This window comes from Engraulis encrasicolus, chromosome 4, assembly GCF_034702125.1.
Source record: "Engraulis encrasicolus isolate BLACKSEA-1 chromosome 4, IST_EnEncr_1.0, whole genome shotgun sequence".
Lineage (NCBI taxonomy): Eukaryota > Metazoa > Chordata > Actinopteri > Clupeiformes > Engraulidae > Engraulis > Engraulis encrasicolus.
In genome coordinates, this window is record NC_085860.1 from 53,084,202 (window position 1) to 53,111,165 (window position 26,964).

Consider the following 26,964-nt stretch of genomic DNA (forward strand, 5'->3'; position numbering starts at 1 on the left):
CATTTCCTAAAGCCTGCTTCAATACAGTACTTTTATGGTGTTACAGAGATGTTTTTTCAATGATAAATGATTAATCATATTATATATGTCTTTGGTGGCAGACAACCATTGCATAAGATGCGAGGGGGCTATATGTTAGCCTGATTATCATCGACTTTCAAATCTCTTCGATTTACAACAATTAGCATTTAATTATTATTTAATTATTAATTAGCATTAACAATTAGCATTTCCCAAACATTTCCCAAATGGCCTCCCTTGGTTTGCTGATGATTGTTTGCTTCCCAACAAAGTGGGAGGAGGTCCCGTATTTGCGGGAAATGAGAAAGTACCTGCATTGACTCTTGACCTGACTGGTAGCAACGCTGAAGCTGTTGCGTCACTAGGAGGGCACAGCCTGGCACAGCCTGTATATGTCTATGTATGCACTGCTTTTCCATGTATGGTCTGATGAACATGTCCTCACGCCTACCCATAGTAACCTACTCAGTCACTACAATCCATACATACCAAGCATAACATTAATTTGTATTACTATTGTAAATATTTTATTATTATTATTACTTTATTTGGCACACCTCCTTAAAATGCAAAATCCTTTACCTTACCATTTTTATGCACCCATGTTAAATGCACATAGTTAACCTACCATACCGCTTTACTAGTGTGGTGCCTGGTTAACCCCTCCTTGCTTCACACTGGCCCAGAACTGCTGACCAAGCCTACATCCTATTTGTGTATGGTCCACTAGTGTCAATGCACTTGACCCTCTGTGCACAGCCCTGAGACTGAGAGATGACGAACATAAAGGGAACACACCCACCCAGATGCCTAAGTCCAACCTCTTGAGGGTCAGGCATGACTGCTTCTATAATATAACATGAGTAATGGCCCCTCACTCCTTCACCAAGCCTAAGGCAGAGCTGGTTTTAGGAGGCCTAGAGTGCGTTACAATATGCGACCTTGCCTCCTCCACTTGTGCTTGTAGCTTCGCCCCGCCTCCTGGCCATCCTCCGTGGAGAAAACGATAGTTTTCCCAGCTGTCAGCCTAGCCACAACAACTTTTGAGGGACTGTTTTTCATTCACCATCCCAATTGCAAATGAGAAAAAGACTACAATAGAGCTTTTGCAAGATGTCATCATGGCATATTACTTCCTGGTACGAGGAGACGAGCACAAGTGGAGGAGGAAAGGTTGCATATTGTAACGCACTCCTAGCCTAGCCACATGCCTTGACTGATCAGTTGTCACCCACTAATGCTACATTGTTTAAAAAATGGAGGGATGGTCAGCATGTTTCTGCACAAGGCACATTGTGAAAACGGAAGGTAGGAGAATGATAAATAAATGTTGCATTCTTTAATCCACTGTGTACTCCGTAATATTCATATACCATTTGCAGTCATGGGTGAGCGGTTAGGGCGTCAGACTTGTGGCTCAAAGGTTGCCGGTTCGACTCCCGACCCGCCAGGTTAGTGGGGGGAGTAATTAACCAGTGCTTTCCCCCATCCTCCTGCATGACTGAGGTACCCTGAGCATGTTAGCCTACCGTCCCGCCACACTGCTCCCTTGCCCTTGGGACGCCATTGGGGGCTGCCCCCTTGGACGGGTGAGGCATAAATGCAATTTTGTTGTGTGCAGTGAACATTTGAGTGCTGTGGAGTGCTGTCACAATGTCCCAATCGGGCTTTCACTTCACTTTTTTGCCAGATCACTGCCACCCTGTGGTGACTCTGTGGAGGTGTCTGCAGTGCAAAAGGCAAGGTAAGGTTTTATTTATGACCTGGAAGACTGCAGTAGGGGGAAAAAAAGGCTTATCAGAGTTTCGGCACTGTAAGAACTCGGCCATTGTTGGCATAAACAAAGGGACAAGGACAGATCCTTACCTTCAGAGTGAGATTGCCCTACGTAACAAAAGCAAACATGACTGCTCTGTGGTTTAGTGCCGGAGCTGACCACTAGGGGGACACTGGAGCAGTGTCCGAACGACTACTGGACTACTGGACTACTGCTTTGAATATTCTCAAAGAAGTCCCGTTGTTCACAGCTAAACAGTATAGATATAGGATGACCTTGATGAATGAGAATGCTCACAGACATGTGGAGCAATGTATAGTGGTATGGTCCACTATGAGAGAGAGAGAGAGAGAGAGAGAGAGAGAGCATCAGACAGATGCTCGATATTTCTACTGACCCACGAGACCCCGGCTACAACAGACCACTTCAGCACCATGGACAGGTCATGAGGTGGACTCCACAGGTGAGTAGGTGGGTAGCACTGTCTCATTATACATATACATGTTTAGGGCCAGAATGCTCTTTTGCCCATCCAGTCTACCAACGAAGCAGCTGCAGTATACTCTCAGCACGGGGAATTCAGTATTTATGCACATCAACCTACACACAGATGCACATCACAACTATATACTATAATCTCTTTGGACGAAACTAGGTAAATGTTTACAAAAAATCTGATGAGGGCCGAGTCTTTTGCAAATCAAAATGTAGGCCTACATCACAGTAACAAGATGTATTATTATTATTATTATTATTATTATTATTATTATTATTATTTGTCGTTTTACTTATAGTCACTAAGGGTGTGCAATACTTGTCTAATTTTATAAGTTTTTAATAAGTTAAGAATAAGCCTCCTGCATTGTCTACAAAATGCTTCTGTTTTGCTGATACAATAGTTTACACTGCCGTTTTGTTTGCTTTTTTTCATTATTGGGCAGGTTGTTTGGACAGCTAGTTCATGGGGTGAGAGGTTAAAAAATACATTTAAAAAAAAAAAAAGTTGGCCTATGAAAGAAAGAAAGTTGTGACTGCGCAGAGGCAGCGACGCCTGCAGGAGACATGCAGCAAAACGTTCGAGTTCGATTGCATCGGTATTCAAGTACTCTTGCCTTCAGTGATGCTGCCAATTGATTAGTTTCGCCTGATACAATTTGATTTACTGAACTCACGAGCGACCTTTGGAAGACTGTTGTTGTCGTGAAATCAACCCTTTGTGTACATTTTTTGACGTACGAAGACTATGTCACGACTGCTACTTTTGTCCTCGGAATGGTTGCACGTCAGATACAAAGACTGCCCTGGACGATTTCGCTCTTATCCTTTGTGGACATCCCAATCCAACAACACGGGGAAGCTGTGTAAAAGAGTTGTTTACCAACAGCCAACAAGAGCCTACACAGGAAGAAATACACGACCGATCGTACACCAGTTGTTTACCAAAACAAGATCGAGGTTTTGGATTATTGGTATAGGCGCAGGGTTTGCTTTAGCGCTCGGGTTAAAACACCTTGCCTATCACGAACCTTGCAATGCAGAGGCAGTCTCCCTGTCTCAGACTGACTTGAAATATGCCGAAGCCATAAACATTAGTAGAGACCTGGTTCGACGGATAAAGGTACAGGTATAGAGGGAGCCATACTTATATTTGGAAATTTCACTATACCTTCCATGTTAATTTAACCTTGTCTAATCAGCATGCCTTCTCATCTTGCTCGTGTGTGTATGAGGAAGGATGAAGTCGGAGCCCCGGGCATGGTCATCGGAGTCTCAGTGGATGGCACGCAGGTCTGGAGTGAAGGTGTGTTGGGAAGTGGGCCCTGCTTGCTGTATGTAGGCCCCCTAGCCTCATCGGCAGGCACAAGTCTTAGGCTTACATCATGAATTTGGGCTTTCTGTCCATCTTTCTCTCTCTCACTCACTCTCTCTCTCTCTCACTCACTCACACACACTCACTCACTCACACACACACACTCACTCACTCACTCACTCACTCACTCACTCACTCACTCACTCACTCACACACACACACACACACACACACACACACACACACACACACACACACACACACACACACACACACACATACTTTGTCTGCCTGTTGCTGTGTTCAGATATTCTGTTTTTAGGGTGTCAGTGTTTTGCTAGTTGCCTATTATCAAAAGTGCTTTATGTGGCAAGTCTGATGAAGAGCGACCAGCTCGAAAGCGCAACACGAGAGCAGTGTGCAGACATTCATCTTTGTTACTACAGTGTTCTGGCCTTTTGTCATACACCTGCGTCTTGGATGTGCGCACCACTAACCTACTGTCCATTATTACCACAGGAATGGGTTATGCTGATCTGGAGAACCGCGTGCCTTGTTGCCCGGAGACGGTGATGCGCATCGCCAGCATCAGCAAGCCCCTGACGGCCGCGGCCGCCGCGCGCCTGGTGGAGGAGGGGAAGCTGGACCTGGACGCCCCCGTGCAGAAATACGTCCCCGAGTTCCCCGAGAAGACCTTCGAAGGAGAACCTGTAAGTTAGAGTTTCTCAACGGGGGCAGTACAGCCCCCCAGGGGGCGTTGGGGAGCTCTAGAAAGATACAGCTGAGAAAGATACAGCTGAGAGGGGGTGGTGCTTAGTTTCCATTGGGGGGCATTTAGTCCATGTCTTTTTTTTATTATTAACGGGGGGCGTTGTCAGGCATATGACAAGGTCAAAGGGGCATTGGGAGGCTTGTGATGAGGCCAAGGGGGTGTTTGTTCAAAAAAGGTTGAGAACCACTGCCTAGTGATCAGGCCAATATTATAGCCTACCAACAGGGGGTCTGCATGCAAACGTGCAGCACGTTAGAACAAGCATTTCTTCTTGCAAACGAGTGCATAATTTGCACTGGAGTTACAGTATAGAGTAGACGATAACGTCACCCCATGGTAATCAGCTTAGTCAGTATAGTATAGCCACACATCACAATTGCCAATGCAATGGACAGAGATGTACAATTGAAGTGTGTATAGAATTAAATTCATGATGTAAGTGCAACAATAGTTCATGATATATTACATAGGTGTTGCAACAGTTATTTTCCAACATACTTAATGAGTGCCTTTTATTTCAATGTGTACTTTATACACCTCTGGTAATGAATAGTAACATATTCCCTCACCTCAACATTTCAACACACAGTTTTGATTTGTTGAGCTCATACATGGAATGGATGCGGCAAGTGCTAGTATGCCAGTATGCGTGTGTATGTGTGTGTGTGCACGCACGCGCGTGTATGTGCGTGTGTGCGTGCATGCATGCGTGCGCACGTGTGTGTTTGTTTGTTTGTTTGTGTGTTGTTTATTTCTTGATTCTGTGTCCTTTAGGTCACCATCACGCCTCGTCTGATTCTGTCTCACCTGAGCGGCATTCGTCACTACGAGAAGGACGCCAAGAAGGTGCGTGAGGACAAGGAGAAAGCCAAACGCCTCGTCAAGATCCCCGACAAGGCTGAGAAGGAGGAGAAGAAGGAGGAGAAGGAGAAAGCAGAGGATGAGTCCACCAGCAAAGATAAGTCGAAAGACAAGAAGAAGAAGAAAGAGTTCGAACAGGAAGAATACTACCTCAAGGACCGCTTTGAAAGCGTCATCCAGGCCTTAGACCTTTTCAAGAATGACCCACTTATTTACAAACCAGGTACATACCATCATTGTCAACCCATTTATATATCGTTGCTACCGTTACCTGTAAAGTCTAGATGGACAGGTGTATAAAGTCAGAATAGAGGTTAAAAAAACAAACCCTTCATTAGGTACAGTTTAATAGGCCTAACTGGTGTAACAACTATGTACAACCATTAAGTTTAGCAATGGAAGTCTATGGAACCAAACAAAACATCATCAAATGTACGTATAAACATCTTAATATAACCTCTTAATGAATGTAAAATTCACCAAAGTGCAAAACGGCTATGGCAATACTGCAAATATGTGAAAATCAAAAAAGGGTGGTCTGTTCCTTTAAAAGGACACTATGTGAGATTTTTAGTTGTTTATTTACAGAATTCATGCTACCCATTCACTAATGTTACCTTTTTCATGAATACTTACCACCACCATCAACTTCTAAGTATTCGTTATGACTGGGAAAATTGCACTTTTTTTAGATGAAAAGGGGGATCTTCTCCATGGTCCGCCATTTTGAATGTCCAAAAATAGCCATGCAAAAATGACTCTGCTTGGAGCATACTAGAAAATATTTTTTTATTACTTATTAAACTTTCATGTAAATATCCAATTTGGCAATAGGCAGCCCAGTTTCAGTGAGCAGCATAGTTGCAGTACCTTTTTTGACCATTTCCTGCACAGTGTACCTTTAAATTCCTATGTCCCTTTAATGTTGGTAGGCAGCACCTTCCTGTACTCCACTCATGCCTTCACCTTACTGAGTGCCGTGGTGGAGAGGGCGGCAGGTCATCGCTTCCTCGACCACATGGCCAAGATGTTCCGCGAACTGGGCATGCTCAACACCATCCCTGATGAGAACGACCCCATCATCTACCACCGCTCCAGGTAAGCCACAGGGGAGGTCGATTGATTGGTTGATGGCTAGATCGAACGATTTATTTGTTGATTAATTGCTTCATTGCTTGATGGATAGATTGACGATTTCCCAAGCTTTACTGTCCATGCAAATTGTGTATACTCAAGTGAGGTCAGATGTGTTTCACAGGGTGTCCCTGATGAGAACGACCCCATCATCTACCACCGCTCCAGGTAAGCCACAGGGGAGGTCGATTGATTGATGGATGGATCGATCGATTGGTTCGTTGACTTATTGATTAATTGCCTCATTGCTTGCTTGATGGATAGATTGACTATTTCCCAAGCTTCAGTACTGTCCATGCAAATTGTGTATACTCAAGTGAGGTCAGATGGGTTTGACAGGGTAGCGTAGGCTATTGCAAAATATTGTCAAATTGTACTGAACAAACTGACAAACTGAGATGCAGGGAATTCAAGCACATGTTTCTTGTTCCAAACTCATTCGGTAATAGTGTTTTAATCTCTCTCTCTCTCTCTCTCTCTCTCTCTCTCTCTCTCTCTCTCTCTCTCTCTCTCTCTCTCTCTCTCTCTCTCTCTCTCTCTCTCTCTCTCTCTCCTGCTGCTGTTTCTCATTTACTACCACTTCGTTGTCTCAGGTACTACCACCTGAACAAGAAGGGGCGTGTGGTGAACTGTCCGTACGTGGACAACTCCTACAAGTGGGCTGGAGGCGGCTTCCTGTCCACCGCTGGAGACCTGCTCCTGTTCGGCAACGCCCTGCTCTACAGCTACCAACTAGCCACCACCACCACCACCACCACCTCCACCATCACCACCCAGGGCCCCTCCACCACCACCACCTCCAGAGGGGGCCCGCTGCCTGGCTTCCTCAAGCCCCAGACGGCCCTCGCCCTCTGGGCCCCGGTGGACAGGACGGAGGCCTCCTGGGACAAGGACGGGCTCTACGCCCAGGGCTGGCTGGTGGTGGAGAGGCAGCACAAGTACGGCCAGTGCCGCAGCCGCAGGCACTACGTCTCGCACACAGGGGGCGCCGTGGGGGCCAGCAGCGTTCTGCTGGTGCTGCCTAGCGAGGGTGGCGGAGGGGTGGACGTAGCAGGATCAGGGGGGGCTCAGGAGAGGAGGACGCTTCCTCCGCGGGGAGTGGTGGTCACCATCATCACCAACATGCAGTCGGTGGGGCTGAACACCACTGCGCTGAAAATCGCCCACGAGTTTGAGAAAGCGCGAGGAAAATGAAAATGAAGTGTGTGTGTGTGTGTGTGTATGTGTGTGAAAAGTGAATTGCTCTCTGATAGCGCGTTCAGGCCGACTGAGAAACGTGCTGGAGCCCGTTCCCACACCTAATCGCGAACCGGCCGTCGTGTTTACGCCACAGATATTTGCGTTCGCGAACCGGAAGCACAGATATTTTTTTTCTAACCAATGCAATAAAGCTGCAGCTGACCTTGATTACAAGCAGTCCAATTGGCCGGTAGATCATGAGAGTGAAGTAGCGCCTCGTGCTAATGCACTGTACCGTGAATGGACTCGCAATCCCATGGGGACCCGGGTTCGAGTTCGGCCTGAGTCATTTCTCAACCCTTTCCTCTCTCTCTCTCTCTCTCACTCTTCCTGTCATGATCTTCACTAGGGCTGCACAATTAATCGAAAATAATCGTTGTGATATTGAAGTTGTGATTTTAATTGTGATTTAATCGTGGCAATAGTGAGCTACCTTTGAGAGCCTCCTTGATGCCAGAACATACGGACAGGCTGGTGTTTCTGGCCAGAAATCTGTTCACCTAAGGGTCACGCTGTTACCTTTTACATAATTTTTACAATTCATTTTATTTTGCTCATGCCGTATATAATTAATTTTTGGTTACATTTCATTTCGTTATAATCTTTTCTAAAATCTGCAAAAATCAATAATCGTGATTAATAATCGTGATTATAATTTTGACCCAAATAATCGTGATTATGAGTTTTTCCATAATCGTGCAGCCCTAATCTTCACTGTCCCGTCCTCAGTCGAGGCAAAATGAGGACATAGAACGTATTTTGAAAAAGATTATCGAAAAGTGGTACAAAACTGGTTAAGTTAGACAACAGAAAGAGCTACCTTCTCATCGATAGGACACACAGGAAGAGGTGTGAATAGGAGAAGTAGAAGTTCGTTAATGCAAGAACAACTGGTACATGATATGACATATGTGTCACTCCAGTCATTCCACTGTACCTATTGAGGCATTTTACTTCTAGTCAGAGGCGATTCTAGGATCAGATGGGTCCCCAAGCAAAAATGTAAAAGAATGAACATTTGAACCAAAATCGCCACTACTGTGGTAAAGTGTGTGCTGTTATTCACTATCTAGGGGCTTGGGGGCCCCAAGCGGCTGCCTGCCTTGCCTGGTGGCAAGATGTGCCTCTGCTTCTAGTGCTATTCATACACCTCTGACGACACAGGTGTCATTTAGTTAACAACATGAGCACTCGAGGCTCTTTTGTTAGTTTGTTTTACCTGCTCTACCTCCAGGCTTCTCTGCTGATAAACCGCCTTCTTGGAGTACTGCCCAGGGGGTTTGTTTCTCGAAAGCGTAGTTGTTAGCTAGTTACCCAGTTTGGGTAGTTGTCAATGGGAAATTACATTGCAAACAACGAAGTAGCTAATGAAGTTAGCAACTACGGCTTCGAGAAGTGCACCCCAGGTATGTGGTGAAATGACCTGTGTTAGGAGCACTGCCACACACAGTGAATAGATGACAGGTCTTTCTCAATCTGATTTTGCCTCCTCAGTGAGAGGGAGTGAGCATGGCCGTCGACTATGCTGGTGTGTAGTCGACTAGGGCGTCGACTATGCTGGTGTGTTGTTTTTGTGCCAAGTTGCTTTAAACACTTGCACTCCAGTCCAGTGCACTGTGTATTTTTTTTTTAATCATCCATTGTATTTTGTATATTTGAAATGTTTTATATATTGAATATCTATTTAGTTACTGAAACAATGGCTGACCATTGTTGTATTCCCCTGATCATTTGTGCAACAATTGTGTGATACGATATTCATTTAGTATTCTCTGAAATAAATGTGCAGTAACACCTTCACATGAACGTAATATCCAAAACAACAACAGTATGGTGCGGGACTTAAATGTTCCTGTCTTTTCAGGATGTTACCACAAGGTGGCAGTGGTATCTCATAATAAAATAGTCATTCTTGCCAAACATTCTTCTTCAAGTCCTTCCTCTCTACTGTACTGACCTTGCTGAGATATAACACACAAACATATCACACATTAGTATTGAATTAACATATTTTAATGAACTCATTTATATAGTCGAAAGCTGAATATTACATGTTCTGATCATGCTGATGTGGATGCATTACTGTAACTGGATTGATATTAATAATTACTAGACTGCATTCCCTGACTTTTGGCAGAGGTTAGCTGTTTTTAGGGGCGAAAGCATACATGCTAACTAGCTAAGGAGTGTTCTACAGCAGAGTTTGAAATGACTGTTGGTTACTCTGAGAATTCCATGCAACCCCTGTGCTGCTTGAGGTCCACTCATTAGCCTTGGTCTCATTAGCCGCGCTTCAGCGGCCCGGGGCCGCCCGGGGCTCAGGAGAGTGGCCGGCTCGGAGCTGCCGGCCCCGGGCCATTTTTTGCCTGATCGGACTCATAGCCGACCCCAGGCACATTCAGGTACGCCCCAAATCACAGAAGGACAACAACAGAACAACGACAAAGAAGGAGAAGAAAACGGGCTCGTAGCCTACGGACAAAGACGACAAGAACTGCAAAGAAAATGGCTTGCCTTTCAAGAACAGTTTTATTACATGGCAAAGTTGTCGATTCAGAAGCTGTATGGGACGCAGCGCATGTTAAGAAGACAAAGACGCATGAAAATACGAGCAGCTCGACAACTGAGAGAGTGAACAGAAGGAGACGTGCGAACATGCCCAGTTAATCCCCCCAATAGCGCACAGAAGCATGAGCCCCGGACATAGCGAGACATGAATGTGCAGGTAATTGAATAAGTTACCATGTGAAAGGAGACCAAATCCCGGAGACATAGCACCTTCATCAGTTGCTATAGAAAATTATGAGCCCCGGACATAGCGACACACCCCCTCGTTGCGGCGTGCCACCTGTCTATTCATGGTGAATGTGCAGGTAATTGAATAAGTTACCATGTGAAAAGAGACCAAATCCCGGAGACTTATCACCCAGTGAGCAGACTTATCACCCAGTGAGCAGACGCAACGTCTTCTGATTGGCTTAGCAGGTGTCCTTTATTCCCCGGTAGCAGGACACCTATGATGTCATGCGGGCGTGCGGGCGTTCAAGTTGCTTCTTCTCTAACTTTCTGGAGAAGTGCCGTTACTAGTTCTATCGCATCTTGTTGTCTAGTCAAGACCGCGTCGTTAGTTCTATCGCATCTGGTTGTCTAGTCAAGACCCCGTTACTAATTCTATCGCATCTGGTTGTCAGGTCAAAAACCCAGTCGTCAATTCTATCGCATTGGGTTGTCAAGTCACCAACATTCTGCGCGCGTCCTTACATGCCTCCGATAGAGGCGCGTCTCACTAGATTAGAAAGTGGTGCCCATGGCAACGTACTAAGCGCAGTGGTGAATCTACCTTCTCACGAAGCCATAGATCAACATATTAATAAATTAGTACTTAAATGCTGGTAACCGGGTGATAAGCGGAATAGCGGCCTTCGAGGTGTCCCGATATCAAGGGAAAATGGACTTGGCGAAGCGAACAGCCCTTCGGCTGCGCCGTCGGGCTGTTTAGAACGCTCCGCCTCGTCCATTATTTCCCTTGATATCGGGACACCTCGTCGTCCGCTATTCCATACATAGCATCTTCATCAGCTGCTATAGAAAATGATGAGCCAGGGGAATAGCGAATATTTATTAGGGGCCAAGCAGCGAAGCTGGCGAAGGCCCCTATAGTGTTAACTGGTATTCTTATTATTATTATTACGTAGACATCTTTCCTCTCCTTAGCAAGTCTATGGCAGCCCATAGAACCGTAGGCAGGAAAATGCTGTAAATCGGCACACACATTCGGGGCAGTCTCAGCATTACCCACAGCAATTTATAGGACCCCAGCCCCAACACTCTAGCGCCACCAGCAGGTCAAAGTTGCAGGTACATTTCTGCTTGTAACTTTTGAACCTCAGGGCCAATTGTCATAAACTTGGTATCCCTGGAATCCTTGGGCCAAGACGAATCCAACGCACCCTATGACGTCATTTTCCGCCAGGATAGTTTTCCCGCCATTTTGAAATTTACGAAATTCAATAAAAATGCTATTTTTCCCCCAATTTTTGACCAATTCACCCGAAACTTGGTATATAGTATCTCTGGACTGAGCATCACATGGGGTCTCAAGGAATATTTGATATCTTTTATCGTTTAGCCGTGACAGCCAATCAAAATTGTTGTAAAAGTGGCAAAACAGGAAGTGAGGTCATATCTCAGTAACCGTTTGTCGAATTAGGCTGGGATTTTGTACATACATATTAGTCCATTCCATGACCTACCACAAAAAAAATCAGATCCCCAGCTCAAACTCTGTAGCGCCACCAACAGGTCAAAGTTTCAGCTACATTTTTGCCTGTAGCTTTTGAACCATACTTCCAATTTTCAAAATATTGGTACACAGGTCATCTTCACACTATGTTGCACCCAGGTATGAATTTTCGTAACGATTGAAAAAACTATCAGCTCACAGCAACCATTCAAAATTGTGGAAAGAATGGAGGGATTTTTTCTCATCTCTCTGTCCCCTCTGGCACCGGCTGCGCACGTTCACTGACACCATTCTCGGCAGGGGGCCTGGACACACAAGAGACGAGAGCTTATGTGTGTGCGTAGTTCTGCTATTGCTTTAAAGTGTCAACCAAAGCCCCACTGCCCCAGCCCCTGCAGTCTCTGTTCAAAGATTGCATACCAACATTGGTGAGATTTGGCCTAAAGGGGGCGCTGCAGTTAATTTTGTTGCAGTGGCGACTTGGGCAAGTTTACTGCTTGGCCCCGCATTGCTGCTTGCAGCTATATTTAAAGTAGCCACGGAAGTAGCGTAGCCTACAAGTCGTTCAATCTGCATAACATCGGTGTGTGTCCTGCAGGGAATTCTAAGTGTGCGCACTATGGCACATGTCTGCAAAACGTATGCCTATATGGTTTAGTATGTCTGCAAAACATGAGACACTAGGGCAGCAGAGTGAGGATGATTTTAAATAGGCCTAAGTCAATAACAGCTGTGCTTTACGTAAGGGTTAACGTTCGGCGAGAAGGTCGCTACCGTGGAATAGCAGCACGACAGAGAGAATCTTTAGACCCCGACGCGGAGCGGAGGGGTCTTGTTCTCTCTGAAGTGCTGCTATTCCACAAAGCGACCGACTCGCCGCTTATTATATGGACATACTTAAATGACTTTCACATGGCGGGGACATTTCTTTAGGCCTATTTAATGTTAAGATTGTTGCTGCGCAAAACAAAACAGTGCCGTTGTGGAACACCGCTAGGCAACAGCTAGGTAGCCAGGACAACAGGTGTTGTCTATCACAGCAGCTGATTAGAGTCTTGTTGAAAAGTCGCTTTAGCCGTGAAAAGTCTTGTTGCCATTGACAGCGGTCTGTTATAGACCAACCCGTCCGTTATCGAAAAATAACAGACGTGCGAACGTTGGGGAGCCCCGTTGAAATGAATGGAGCATTCGACCGATGACGTCACAACCATATAATAAGTAAGGGTTAACGTTCGGCGAGAAGGTCGCTACCGTGGAATAGCATTACGACAGAGAGAATCTTTAGACCCCGACGCGGAGCGGAGGGGTCTTGTTCTCTCTGAAGTGCTGCTATTCCACAAAGCGACCGACTCGCCGAAAGTTAACCCGCTTATTATATGGATATACTTAAATGATTCACACATGGCGGGGACATTTCTTTAGGCCTATTTAATGTTAAGTCTATTATAGTTTTTAATGTCAAAAGATTGTTGCTGCGCAAAACAGTGCCGTTGTGGAACACCGCTAGGCAACAGCTAGGTAGCCAGGACAACAGGTGTTGTCTATCACAGCAGCTGATTAGAGTCTTGTTGAAAAGTCGCTTTAGCAGTGAAAAGTCTTGTTGCCATTGACAGCGGTCTGTTATAGACCAACCCGTCCGTTATCGAAAAATAACAGACGTGCGAACGTTGGGGATCCCCGTTGAAATGAATGGAGCATTCGACCGATGACGTCACACCATATAATAATGTGTAATAATGTGGCTGCATGGGGGACTTATCGCTAAATTCTGGGCAAATTATTAGTTTGGGGTGTTTGGCTTTCTTATGGCATAATTTCATAAGATGCAACTTTGGCACTTCTGTTTGTGTTTTTAAAGTTACTTAGCCAACATAACTTTTTTGTTGTTATCAGGGCATCATGGGCACCACTACACTTAAACTTGGGATGTCATAGCTAAGTCATGTCGGCTTTTTTCTGCTTTTAGCCGCCAACTCTTGTGCCATTATCGTGATTTGGTATGCTTTCCACTGGACACCAATAAAAAGTGTCTCACAAATACTCACACATGACATTTATGTCGGCTTATTTAGCTTTTGCGCTATTATCGCCGAAGGTCTGGTAGGCTATATCGCACGTGGGCTATATCGCCCGAGGTTGACCCCGCCTCCGAGCCTCGGCGGTGCTTGCTGGCCCATCGAATTCGATGGGCCAGGGAAAGCGGCCCTTAGCCCCACAACCTGGCCCGGCGGCCATCTTTAGCACCTAGCCCCCTTTTGATGAGATCACCGTCAGCCCCCTTTTGTCCGGGCCAGCCCGGGGCTGGCCCTGCAGTGAGACTAAGGCTATTGACCTCTATCATTGGGCCCACTTGATTAACAGGATTAGGGCAGTGGTTCTTAACCTGGGGTGCGGGCATTTTTTTGTGTAGAGGTTGTGACCAAAATTATACTTGCAAACATTGTAATTGGTCCAAATTAAGTCCAAATCAAACAAGTTTTGGTTCCCATTTAAAGTCATTCAGGTATTGAATCATGTCTCAAGCGAGAATTATTGTAATTAATCACTCATTTATAATTTTTAGTGCATATACACATGTAGAAGTTTGTATTGGGGGTGCGCAGCTTGTCTTCGGCACAGGTAAGGGGGTGCGCTAAGAAAAAAAGGTTAAGAACCACTGGATTACAGTAAGTGGAACTTCCAATCCTGGGGCCATAAAGATAGAAGGCCCAAACGCTGCTGCGTGTGGGCAATTTTAATTATGCTGGTCACACACGCATACAATAAATTGGTAACACTTTACAATAACTACCCAAAAAAAGCTTTATAAACACTTTATAAATAATGAACTAATTATCAAATAAATGTTTACAAATAACAAATGTTTATACATGGGCAAGAAATACTATGTTAACACAACAGACACAGCACAGTCCTATCGGTCCTGGAAGTTTATCCTCCAAAGACCAGAAGGCATGAAACCACATAAAACTCACACAGTAGCAGTTGATTCCCACTCCACTGTGATGTCGTAGTTTGGTTCTTACTCAGTCATTTACAACATTTGTAAATACTTTGTTAAATGTTAATTATAATTTAATGCTAATAAAGTATTTATTAAGCTTTTTTGGGTAGTTATTGTAAAGTGTTACCAATACATTTTTGACCAGTCAGAAAACTCTACAAGCATTACAAGCACTTTGGTCACAAGTGTTGTAGTCAGAGCAGAGTAGATGAGTTCCAGTCATACTTACGCTACCAAGAATGTAGCTTTGCTCATGGTGGTGTGATGAAGGATGCTATTTCATGAACAAATAGCTCACTGATACAAACTTCAGACAAGCACTTCAGATTTCAAGCTTTCGATTGGGCCTCTGTTCGCAGTACAAACACAGAGCCAACAAAATCTTCAAATATAGTCGAAGTAGGAGAGAGAAGTGTAGGAATACAATGAAAAGAATCAAGCATCACCACTGCCCACAAATTTCATTTTATTACAAATAGGGTCCGTCAATACTGTAAATACATTCTATACAACTCTCCCTCTAATGCACATAAAAACTATGCAGCGCTTTTGAAGGGAAGCATCATGTACTACAATTACCATACTAAACATATATACTAAAGTTATACATACATACATACATACATACATACATACACATGCACTATACATATACTACTATAAATAAACTATACAAAAATGAATGCAATGTACTCTCTGATGTAACATGCCCACATCATAACAGTTCCACATTCCTCTCATTCTGAAGCTCTCCCCTGTCTGGCGGTCATTGAAGATGTTACTTTCGTCCTATATTCTCTCTTCTGTCACCTGGCTACCCTACTCTTGGCCAACACGGTGACTAGCACAGGAAATCGTAGTAAAGTAATATAATGGGACGATGTTCGAGTCTCCTAGGACCCTTTCACACTTGGTCCCTGTCAGCCATTTAAGCGAACTCAGACCTGCGACTCAGCAGTTTCTGTGCATATACGTCAACGCTCCAAAGTGTACCCAGAGTGACCCCACGGAATTAAAAACATGTTTGCTTTGATCTGTCCTTTAATTCAGAATTAAGAGGTGTTATATGATGTTTTCAATGCGTAATTAAGCTTTAATCAGAATTAAAGTCAGTTAATTTCGAATTACATGTCTCATGTACACGTAGCAAGTATGAAGACAAACTCTTTTTCTGTTCACTTTTCAGTTCACTTTTCGGTTCACTTACAAAGGATTGAGTTCAGTTCACTTAAAGGGGACTGTATATTTGAAAATACCCTTAATCTGTCGGTCTGGGGATTCTCTCTCAACTTCATAAACTATAATAATTGTAGTTCATAGACTATGTAGCAATAAAACTATGTAGTATATATTCTTCATCTATAAACACTTTGGGGCAAATGTAGTTTTTTGATCAATCTTTATAAAAGTTTTTATTTAACACACAGCAAAAAATAAAAATATAATTTCATCTGCTTAAATATGCTTGTAACTTGGCCAGCTGAATGTAAGCATTGTTTTTACAGCCCATTTCTTCAGCACTCAGCACCAAATGTCACATTCTATTCTAAAGTACTTGTATATACACAGTGGCTCTTGCACCTCCATGCTATTTACAAATAAGATGCATTCAAGCAAAACAACATTCGCCAAATGCAATGCAGTTCATAGCATAAATAATATTTAGTCCTTCTTAGCAATATGCTTGTCATGGGACTGTGTTAAGGTTAACATTAAATAGCTGTTTTTGAAATGTGAATAGTCATTTTTTTATGTTTTAAGGTTAAGACAAAGATGTCCATGGGTGGGCCCAAAACAGGCAAATTAATGCCAATAGATCAAAGGCCCCTTCATCCACTGTCACTCTACTGTTGGCTGCACCATTAGATTAGTAATTATTAAGAAAAATAAGTATGCTGTATAAATTCATTCATAAAAATAGCATGAATTCATCTCCATTGTGGCCAGACAGTTAGAGGCACCTTGGTATGAGAGAAGCTTGCCATAGATCTGGTGTGTGTGTGTGTGTGTGTGTGTGTGTGTGTGTGTGTGTGTGTGTGTGTGTGTGTGTGTGTGTGTGTGTGTGTGTGTGTGTGTGTGTGTGTGTGTGTGTGTGTGTGTGTGTGTGTGTGTGTGTGTGTGTCCAGCACCACCCTACACGGAGGCTATGGCTGGTGTCATACACTCGATGCTCTGGCAGGGATCTTCCAATACTCCTCTGTCTTGGGCTGCTTTGGCTCTTTGCTCTTCTTCAGCCTGAGAAAGTGAAGAAAAAAAGACAATAAAAACGAGATAAGATAGTCATTAGATGGCCCTGCCGTGGCCTAACGGTAGGGCACTGGGTTACTACGCCGGCGACCCGGGTTCCATTCCAGCCCGACCATATGCCAACCCTTCCCTACTTCTCTCTCCCCACTCATTTCCTGTCTCTCCTTCACTGTCCTGTCAGAAATGAAGGCGAACAAGCCCTATATATATATATATATATATATATATATATATATATATATATATATATATATAAAGTAATTAGATACCGTAAAACAGGGAGTATGAAACAGGCAGATTCTACCTGGCGAAGTTAAGTGTGTGTGTGTGTGTCGTGTGTGCAGTGGTGTAGTCTACATTTTTTATGGTGGGTATACTGTATGTTTGAGATTTTTTTTTTAAGTGGGTACAGTATACTGTATATTTGTGCTATTCAAAACAATGGATCAATGAATTTTAAGTGGGTATACTGAAATCCCTGAAATTTAGAAGTGGGTACGTGTGTGTGTGTGTGTGTGTGTGTGTGTGTGTGTGTGTGTGTGTGTGTGTGTGTGTGTGTGTGTGTGTATTGTGTGTGTGCATTTGTGATGCTCTCCAGGAAGAAAGTGTCATTCAGCATTCACTTCCCCATTTCATTTTGGTCGATTTGAGTCAGAGTAGAACAATACTGCTACGTCAAGACATCGCTCATCCACAGGGGGATATTTACAGAAACTCCAACTTCACTATGTGGCCATGATGTCATAGGAACTAATGTAATGTAATGTTGAAACGGTTTACAATGCTTGTGGAAGCAACAATGGATGACATTTACCTCTCGGTAAACGTAGAGACCTGATTCAGACATACACTATGGTGCTAAAAACAACAGCAGCAATCCATTGTTTAAGTGTGTGGGTGTGTGTGTGTGTGCGTGTGTGTGTGTGCGTGCGTACTGCGTGCGTGCGTACTGCGTGCGTGCGTACTGCGTGCGTGCGTACTGCGTGCGTGCGTGCGTGTGTGTACTCACTTGCAGCCGTAGTAGATGACGGCGGACATGAGAGCGATGAAGATCAGTATGATGATGACCACGCCTGCGATCATGCCTGCCTCCGTGCCGTCCGAGCCAGTACTGGGCAGCTGGAACTCTTCACAGCGGCTCCCCTGGTAATTCACACTGCACCTGCATGTGGAAGACAACCATGTGTTAGCTTAGCTTCCCTGGTAGTTCACACTGCACCTGTGGAAGACAACCATGTGTTAGCTTCCCTGGTAGTTCACACTGCACCTGCATGTGGAAGACAACAGACGTGTTAGCTTAGCTTCCCTGGTAGTTCACACTGCACCTGCATGTGGAAGACAACCATGTGTTAGCTTCCCTGGTAGTTCACACTGCACCTGCATGTGGAAGACAACAGACGTGTTAGCTTAGCTTCCCTGGTAGTTCACACTGCACCTGCATGTGGAAGACAACAGACGTGTTAGCTTAGCTTCCCTGGTAGTTCACACTGCACCTGCATGTGGAAGACAACCACGCGTTAGCTTCCCTGGTAGTTCACACTGCACCTGCATGTGGAAGACAACAGACGTGTTAGCTTCCCTGGTAGTTCACACTGCACCTGCATGTGGAAGACAACAGACGTGTTAGCTTCCCTGGTAATTAACACTGCACCTGCATGTGGAAGACAACCATGTGTTAGCTTCCCTGGTAGTTCACACTGCGCCTGCATGCGGAAGACAACCATGTGTTAGCTCCCCTGGTAGTTCACACTGCACCTGCATGTGGAAGACAACCACGCGTTAGCTTAGCTTCCCTGGTAGTTCACACTGCACCTGCATGTGGAAGAAAACCACGCATTAGCTCCCCTGGTAGTTCACACTGCGCCTGCATGTGGAAGACAACCATGTGTTAGCTTCCCTGGTAGTTCACACTGCACCTGCATGTGGAAGACAACAGACGTGTTAGCTTCCCTGGTAGTGGAAGACAAACATGTGTTAGCTTCCCTGGTAGTGGAAGACAACCACTTGTCAGCTCCCCTGGTAGTTTAGACTGCATTTGTGGAAGAAAACAGACGTGTTATCTTCCCTGGTAGTTTACAGCAGACGTGTTACAGTAGCTTCCCTGGTGGTTTACACTTTGCCTGATTATCATCGACTTTTCAAATCTCATACAGAGAAGTTGGTCTGACCAAGAAGATAACGAATAACGTTTTCCAAACGGCCTGATTAACCCGCCTCCCTCAGCTTGCTACTGGTCATGGCCAGAAAAGGCTGTGCTGACGTTTAAACCAAACATTTTCTTAGTCACAGGGCTGTTGGAGCTGATTAAAGTTGATTGCTTCCCGACAAAGAGGGTGGAGTTCCCTATTTCTCCGGAGCTCAGAAACGATATTTGTATTGCTCCTAGAAGCAACCCTGAAGGTGTTGTGCCGCTAGGAGGGCATAGCCTGGGTAGCTTACACTGCACATGTGGACATAGACTCTAGTTAGTCCTCCTGGTAGTTTATTGCACCTATGGAGAAAAGCTCCTGGCAAGCCACACTATAACATGAATAGTATAGTCTGGAACATCACACTTGAGAAATTATAAAATGTTTACATTGTTCTAAACATTTTCACCAGGGTGCCGAACATGTATATATTTTTATATGTATGTTTCATGCAATGACAAATAGCCTCTCAATATATATTTTTTAACAAAATTCATGTCAAGGTTCACAATTGTAATCAAACCCGGGTCGCCGGCATAGCAGCCGTTAGGGACACGGTAGGGCCCACAGCCCTCTCATTCTGATGCCATTCCGATTGGTCGGCTACATGTCCACCAAGAAAAACCTAAACCTCTTTCAGGAGGCAGGACTGGGCCAGCATCAGGGCAGCAGTAGCCTGATTATCATCGACTCTCAAATCTCTTCGAGACTTGGCCTGACCAAGAGCCTAACAACTAACGTTTCCCAAACGGCATGGCTGACCCGCCTCCATAGGTTTGCTACAGGTTGACAGTGGGTGGAGTTCACGATTTTTCTGGAGATCAGAAACGATATTTACATTACTCTTGGCCTGACTAGAAGCAACACAGAAGGTGTTGTGTCATTAGGAGGGCGTGGCCTGGCTAGGCCAGCAGCTGCTATGGTCTCCCCATACTGTATATTCTTCCATAACGTCCCCACTCTGCACCACAGAGGGCTACAAATTAAAGCAGAGTTGTTCATCAGTGTTTTAAGTCCCCCCTGCTGAGTGAGAGGTTGGGGTGTTGCCTTGCTAATGAAGTGGAGAGTGATGAAGCGTGAATGTGCCCGAGAGAGAGAGAGGGAGAGAGAGAGAGGCTGGAGAGAGAGAGAGAGAGAGAGGCTGGAGAGAGAGAGAGAGAGAGAGAGGCTGGAGAGAGAGAGAGAGAGAGAGTCTCAGGGTTCTATTTTTCCTGAGAAAAAATGTATCGAGGCAAGCTGTGTGCCGGACACCACACCAGGCAATGAAGCAGCCCGAGAGTAATGTGAGGCGGGACAGGAGCAGGCAGAGCTGAGTTACGGTAGCCTACGCTACGCTACGCTACATTACACACGGGGGGTAGCCTACGCTACTGTACACTACATTAAACACCGGGAAATTGACTTTTTTAGCGGGTGGCTCTCACTTAACGGAGATCAGTTAGGATGGTAGCACCCACATAAATGAGAGGGGACACTTGTGTGATAGTCAAGACATAGCCGCATATACCTGTTTATTGTCACTTTGGATTACCCAGACCAGTGTTTCCCAACCTTTTTTGTCTTGTGTACCCCCAAGTCTTTTCGTTGTGCCATGAGTACCCCCTAAGTCAAGTTCTATATCTCTTTCACCATCCCAATGTAACTGACCTCCATATATTTGTTAAAATTTCATTTTTCCAAGAACCCCCTGCAGTGTGCTCGCATACCCCTAGTGGTACACGTACCCCTGGTTGGGAAACACTGACCCAGACGATCAAATCCATAGACTGCATAGGCTCTATACATGGGTTCTAAAGTTTTGTTTTAACCTGGCTGCGCCAAACTAGCTGCACACAACTCAACCTCTGATTGCTGGAAACCGCTGTCGGTCCAAAAATTAGCTCACGTGGTTGGCTGCCAGTGTCTTGCCCCCCTCCTCACAATTTTGTGTTTACAAACACGGCAAACCCATGTATACAGTCTATGATCCAATCAGAGTCAAACTCTCTACATGAATCATTCTATTGAGGCTATGCGGATCGTGATGTGAGAATGTCAAAGATTCCCTCGCCTTTTGCAATCTTTCTAAAGCTGGGATGGGACTGTAGGCCCACAGTACACTACCCATAGTGTTTGTGATTTAATCTTGTCATAGCGAAGGAAAAACATTCTTGACCATTTCTATCCCTGATTACATACAGTAACGTGCAAAGTGCAATGTACAATTCCAATGGGGCAAATGGACCCTCTTATATGTTGCTCTAATTGAAGTCCAGACTTCATAGGATTACACTTCACTCAATATTCTACGCGTTTGTGTGTGTTAACACAAAACACTGTACTGTGACACAACGTAAAGGTAGAGTATGTCATTTCAGTCATTCAAGGTATGCTATCCATTCACAAATGTTATCTTTTCACCAAAGTACAGTAAGTTTTCCAGCCAAAGATGTCTATGAGTGATCTGTCAAGTGCCCTCAGCTAAAGGCATTTAACACCACGCTTCTCCGGGCACAAGCCTCTGCCTAATTCATACTAATAAAAAAAAATTGGAGTCGCTTTGAATAAAAGCTGTCAGCTGAGTGTATAATGTAATTTAATTTACTTCTGGGATAATGAAGTATCTTGTCTCTCTTCTCTAATCTACGACAACACCAAGTATCAGGAGACGCTTGCTCACATCAGCTACAGTTGACAACCACCGCAGGCATTGAGAGAACAGGCATGACTAGGCTTGTTTTCCAACAGCACTGCGCTATATATACTGTATATATACTGTATATATATATATATATATATATATATATATATATATATATATATATATATATAAATATATATACATATATATAATACAGTAGGCCTACTGAGTATACTGCTGAACACTTGAAGTATCTCCACAACTCTTTTACTACTATTAAAGGTCTGACACTGTCAACACAAACAAACATAAACAAACATAACTGTGACTCATACCCAACCTGAGGCTAGTTTCAGGTATAGTGTAGTTTTGGGGGTTGCCGTGCCTTACAGTAGGTGTGGACGTGATGCTCTAGTATCAGGTAGAGTGTGGTGTAGCTTTGGGGTTTGCCGTACACGCAGGTGGGTGTGGACCTGATGCTCTTGTATCAGATATACGTATAACCGGCGTGCCGTGTGCCATGTGCGTCACGCCCCTTTTTTGGGGAAAACACATTAGGGGGAAAGCCAATGCAAGTCAATTGGTGGCGTTGATAAAGAATAAACGATAGGCAAGGACCGGCGTTGTTCATGCTCAACATGCTAGAGACGTGTTGTGTTGTCGGCTGTTAAAATCACATAGCCAAACAGCCGTGGCTGAAGCATGGACTGTGTTCATTTAGGGTAGCCGATGTTGCATGTAAGTTAATGCAACATTCGGGTTCGCTTTTCCCCAAAAAGGGGCGTAACGCACATCCACGAAAAAGTACCCGGATGGTTATACCTGGGTTTCAAAATTTGTTTATAACCTAACTGCGCGAAAATAACTGCGCACAACTCAACCTCTGATTGTTGGAAACTGCTGTCTGTCAAAAAATTTGCTCACGTGGTTGGCTGCCAGTGTCTTGCCCATCCTCATAACACTGTGTTGATAAACATTCAAAATCCATGTATACGTATAGTGTAGTTTTGGGGGTTTGACTTAAACAACGCCATACAGTCTGGTCTTCGTCAGGTGTCGCTACACCTAGATATACCTGACGAAGACCAGACTGCATGGTCGAAACGTTGTGGGAGCCGGGAGCAGCAACAGTGTGCGGACCTTCCTTCTCTTCATGTTTACTCGTGTTTAAGTCCGGCACCTGTTTAATCTGGATGTGCGCTCTCTCCAAAACGCTGCTGGTTTGACTTACACACAGGTGGGTGTGGACCTGAGGCTAGTATCAGGTGTAGTGTAGTTTTGGGGGTTTGACTTACACACAGGTGGGTGTGGACACGGTGGGGATCTTGTAGCAGGAGCCCCCATTCATGCAGTACGATGCCTCCGCTGCTCCGCACGGGTCACCATGGTCTAAACAACAAACAAACAAACAAACAAACAAACAAACAAACAAGAAAAGAGTTCACAACAATCGGTTACACTTTACTTGACGCCGGAATCATACGTATAACATAACAATGTCATAATAGTGTCATGAACAAGTCATAAACACAATGCCAATGTCATAAACATTGTTTGGCCATGAAAAGTTGATATTGCCTGTATTTGTCATACCCGAATTTCACTTAAAGACAGTCATACTATGTTTATGTCACATGCATGGCTGCATTATGAAAATGCTATGACACTGTTATGTCAAGTGTCACCCAACAATCCAGCCACCAACTTGGCAGCCTGTCTTTCTGTGACGCAACATGTTTAGGTTGACACAATCATACCCCACCATCTTCTAAAAGTAGTGTTTGGTAACATCACCATTAGGCAGCTACAAGTTCAATCTACAAGTACAACAGGACAGCTTAGTACAACCCATTGATAAACATGCGTTATTTAACCTCTTTAACCAGAGCCCATATTACAAGGTTGTTGTTATGAAAATGGCAATGGCCAAGTCTTAATCTTAAGAATCCTGGTGATGTCAAAGCAATGTTGTGATGATGCAGTTCAGTGCTTTCAGCAAAGAGTGACTAGGCACGTTTACATGTCTATCTGCCATAAGAGTGACTAGGCACGCTTACATGTCTATCTACCATGAGAGACTAGGCACGTTTAGGCTACATGTCTATCTGCCATAATAGACTACAATATTTGTGGATTTTTTAGTTGGTTTTCTTCATTTTTAATCAATGTTGCCTACCTGCCATCATTGGAGTGCTTGTCTTGTTGCTTATGAGTCCTTAGGGAAAACAAGAGGCAGTAGGCAGGCTACCCAACCTTGAAGAGAAGAGAAGAGAAGAGAAGAGAAGAGAAGAGAAGAGAAGAGAAGAGAAGAGAAGAGAAGAGAAGAGAAGAGAAGAGAAGAGAAGAGATGGACAGCCCCAGGAATGCAGTGTGAATTAATTGCTCATCATACACCACAACGACACAGTCAAAAAAAAATCCTCACAACAGTAACACTCAATTGGAGATTGCCTCAGATTACATGCATACTTTCAGGTGCTATTAATAGGCCATTACCTGTTAAAGAAAACAGAAACTGACAATATTTGTATACAGGTCACTTTTTTCAGGTCACCAAGTTCAGTTGTGTTGTGGTAGTTTCAACTTTTACATTGAACACTGTGAGGTTCACATCAAATGATAATAATGTTGTCACTACCACATGAATCTGTGTGTTTCAGAGTTTTAACATGTTGGCTTTGAATAGGCCTACACACAGATTTTTAACATGTTGGCTTTGAATAGGCCTACACACAGAGTTCTTGCAATCCAATGTAAAGCAAGCATTGTGAGTGCAAGTATTCATAAAATCCAGTCAAAACATCTCTGTCTGACTACATTCTTCTTCAAAGATAAAAGACTGATATTGTTGCACTTCTTTGTGACTTTAGTTTCTTTCGGTCTGTCTTTCTTTCTTTCTTTCTTTCTTTCTTTCTTTCTTTCTTTCTTTCTTTCTTTCTTTCTTTCTTTCTTTCTTTCTGTCTTTCTTTCTTTCTTTCTTTCTTTCTTTCTTTCCACCCATTCCACCAAATTCCTTTAAGTTCCACGAAAACACAACAATAGTTTCTTACCTCTTTAGAAGCAGCAGGTGTGTATGTAAGTGTGAGTGTATGTAAGTGTGTATGAGTGAGTGAAAGGCTTCTGGTGACTGTGTGGCCTCTTTAAGTGACACGTGTTCCCGGGACACCCCCCCCCATGTCACAGAGACGCATCAGGTGCCTACCTGCCTACCTGCCCTGCCTCCTTGCCTAGGCTGAATTACTGAATGAATGGTGTGGGCGTGATCCTGAATGTTGTGATTGCAGTTTGTCCACATTGTGAGCGGTGCGGCGGTTGGAACGGCGGCTATCCTCATTAGGGTGTTGTGACTAACGTGAGGAGAATGCAGCTCAAAGAATCGACGTGATACCGCCCCCCCACGCTCACCCTTCTCATTAACCAGGGCAGCGGCTGGAAAATCCTGACATTTGACAAGACGAGGTATCTCAGCTATTCGACAGAAAGACGGCTCAATGAAGTGACGCCATCCTCTGGCAGGCCTTTCATCTGTAGTTAGGGGTGAAATTAGGTCTGCTGCTGCAGGTATGAGCTATGCACACATTGGGTGCGTTCCAATATTCGACCTTGCCTCCTCCACTTGTGCTTGTTTCCTCGTACCAGGAAGTAATATGTCATGATGACATCACTGACAACAACATTATATTTCAATATCTTGCAAAAGCTCAATTGTAAACTCTTTTTCTCATTTGCAATTGGGATGGTGAATAAAAACAGTCCCTCAAAAGTTGTTGTGGCTAGGGCTGACAGCTGGGAAACTTTATTGTCTTTCTCCACGGAGGAGGGGCCAGGAGGCGGGGCGAGGAAACAAGCACAAGTGGAGAAGGCAAGGCCGCATATTGTAACGCACACATTCTGTGTGTCTGAGGAAGCTGGAGGCGTGGCCTAGTGCTCACCTGTACCCTAATTGGGGCAGTGGACAGGTAGGTTTTTTTTGCGTAGGTAAGAGGTAATGAGGTAAAGGGCCTGCCCTCAGAATGAATGCAATGCGCAGGAGGGAAGAGGACAGAAGCGGCAACTATGAGAGGCATCGTGGGAACTCTGGTGGCATCCGCATACTTGTTTGCATTCTTGAGACATGTAACTGTAACTTGAAACCATTAGAGGGCTAAGCATAGCAAGCCATTGAGGTACAGCCTACAGCAGTGTTTCTCAACCTTTTTTTAGGCAAAGCACCCTTTCAATTCATGAAAAATCTCAAGGCACCCCAAGCCAACAAGCCGTAACATAGCATTGCATCCGATACCACATAAGCTTAGAAAAGTAACAGACGTCACACGGCCTACGTTCAAAGTTGCAGCTGACTGGGCCGACCTATATTTACTTTATCGTGCGTAAATGGCTGATGAAAGATTCCACTGACTAGCATTAACTTATCAATTTAGACAAATATGTATTATAATACATAATTTTATTTATCAGCCACGTTTCCGCGGCACCCCTGAGTGCCCCGGCACCCCTGTTGAGAAACACTGGCCTATAGTCTTGCCGTAATCCCATGCTAATGGAGCGGATGGCAAGGCTAGGCTAGTTGAGGTAACCCTTCCTATTGTTAATCAAATAAATACATTTCAATGAAAAGGAGTAGGCCTACTTGACCCTGGACTTCTTCCCTGGACTATCCATAGTGACTTGGGCACCTGGACACTTTGGAGACTTTTACAGTTTTTGAATTGTGTGTGTGTGTGTGTGTGTGTGTGTGTGTGTGTGTGTGTGTGTGTGTGTGTGTGTGTGTGTGTGTGTGTGTGTGTGTGTGTGTGTGTGTGTGTGTGTGTGTGAGAGAGAGAGAGAGAGAGAGAGAGAGAGGGAGGGAGAGAGAGATCTGACTTTGTGAATATATGTATGGTGAATATACTGTATGTGCAATGTTGTGTGTAATGTCTTTGTGTCTTCTTCTGTATTTATGTAGGCCTATGTATGCTACTTGACACCCTAATTTCCCTCAGGATCAATAAATGATACTCTACTTTACTCTACTAGTAAAACAAATGACTACTACATCACTACATTC

The 26,964-nt window shown here is 44.4% G+C and overlaps 2 protein-coding genes across 4 annotated transcripts; one reads left to right on the top strand and one right to left on the bottom strand.

Annotated features, from left to right (window-relative positions):
* Positions 1–2,948: 2,948 nt before the first annotated feature.
* Positions 2,949–9,408, top strand: lactb (lactamase, beta). Of its 3 annotated transcripts, none has more exons than XM_063197688.1 (6): positions 2,949–3,416; positions 3,533–3,599; positions 4,128–4,318; positions 5,155–5,464; positions 6,174–6,339; positions 6,969–9,408. In XM_063197688.1, the coding sequence occupies exons 1-6, from the start codon at positions 3,042–3,044 to the stop codon at positions 7,567–7,569; spliced, it is 1,710 nt and encodes a 569-aa protein (XP_063053758.1). In that variant the 5' UTR covers positions 2,949–3,041; the 3' UTR covers positions 7,570–9,408. The 3 variants fall into 3 exon arrangements, with proteins under 3 accessions (XP_063053758.1, XP_063053761.1, XP_063053760.1); XM_063197690.1 differs by having other exon boundaries at positions 3,349–3,416; positions 3,496–3,599; XM_063197691.1 differs by lacking the exon at positions 6,969–9,408 and having other exon boundaries at positions 6,174–6,343.
* A 5,862-nt stretch (positions 9,409–15,270) lies between these two features.
* On the bottom strand, positions 15,271–25,045 carry LOC134447960 (pro-neuregulin-4, membrane-bound isoform-like). The gene is made up of 5 exons (XM_063197706.1): positions 24,968–25,045; positions 24,094–24,170; positions 23,213–23,306; positions 18,118–18,270; positions 15,271–17,096 (listed from the first exon to the last, which is right to left on the bottom strand). Exons 2-5 carry the CDS (start codon positions 24,101–24,103, stop codon positions 17,018–17,020), a joined length of 336 nt encoding a protein of 111 aa, XP_063053776.1. The 5' UTR covers positions 24,104–24,170; positions 24,968–25,045; the 3' UTR covers positions 15,271–17,017.
* Positions 25,046–26,964: the final 1,919 nt, after the last annotated feature.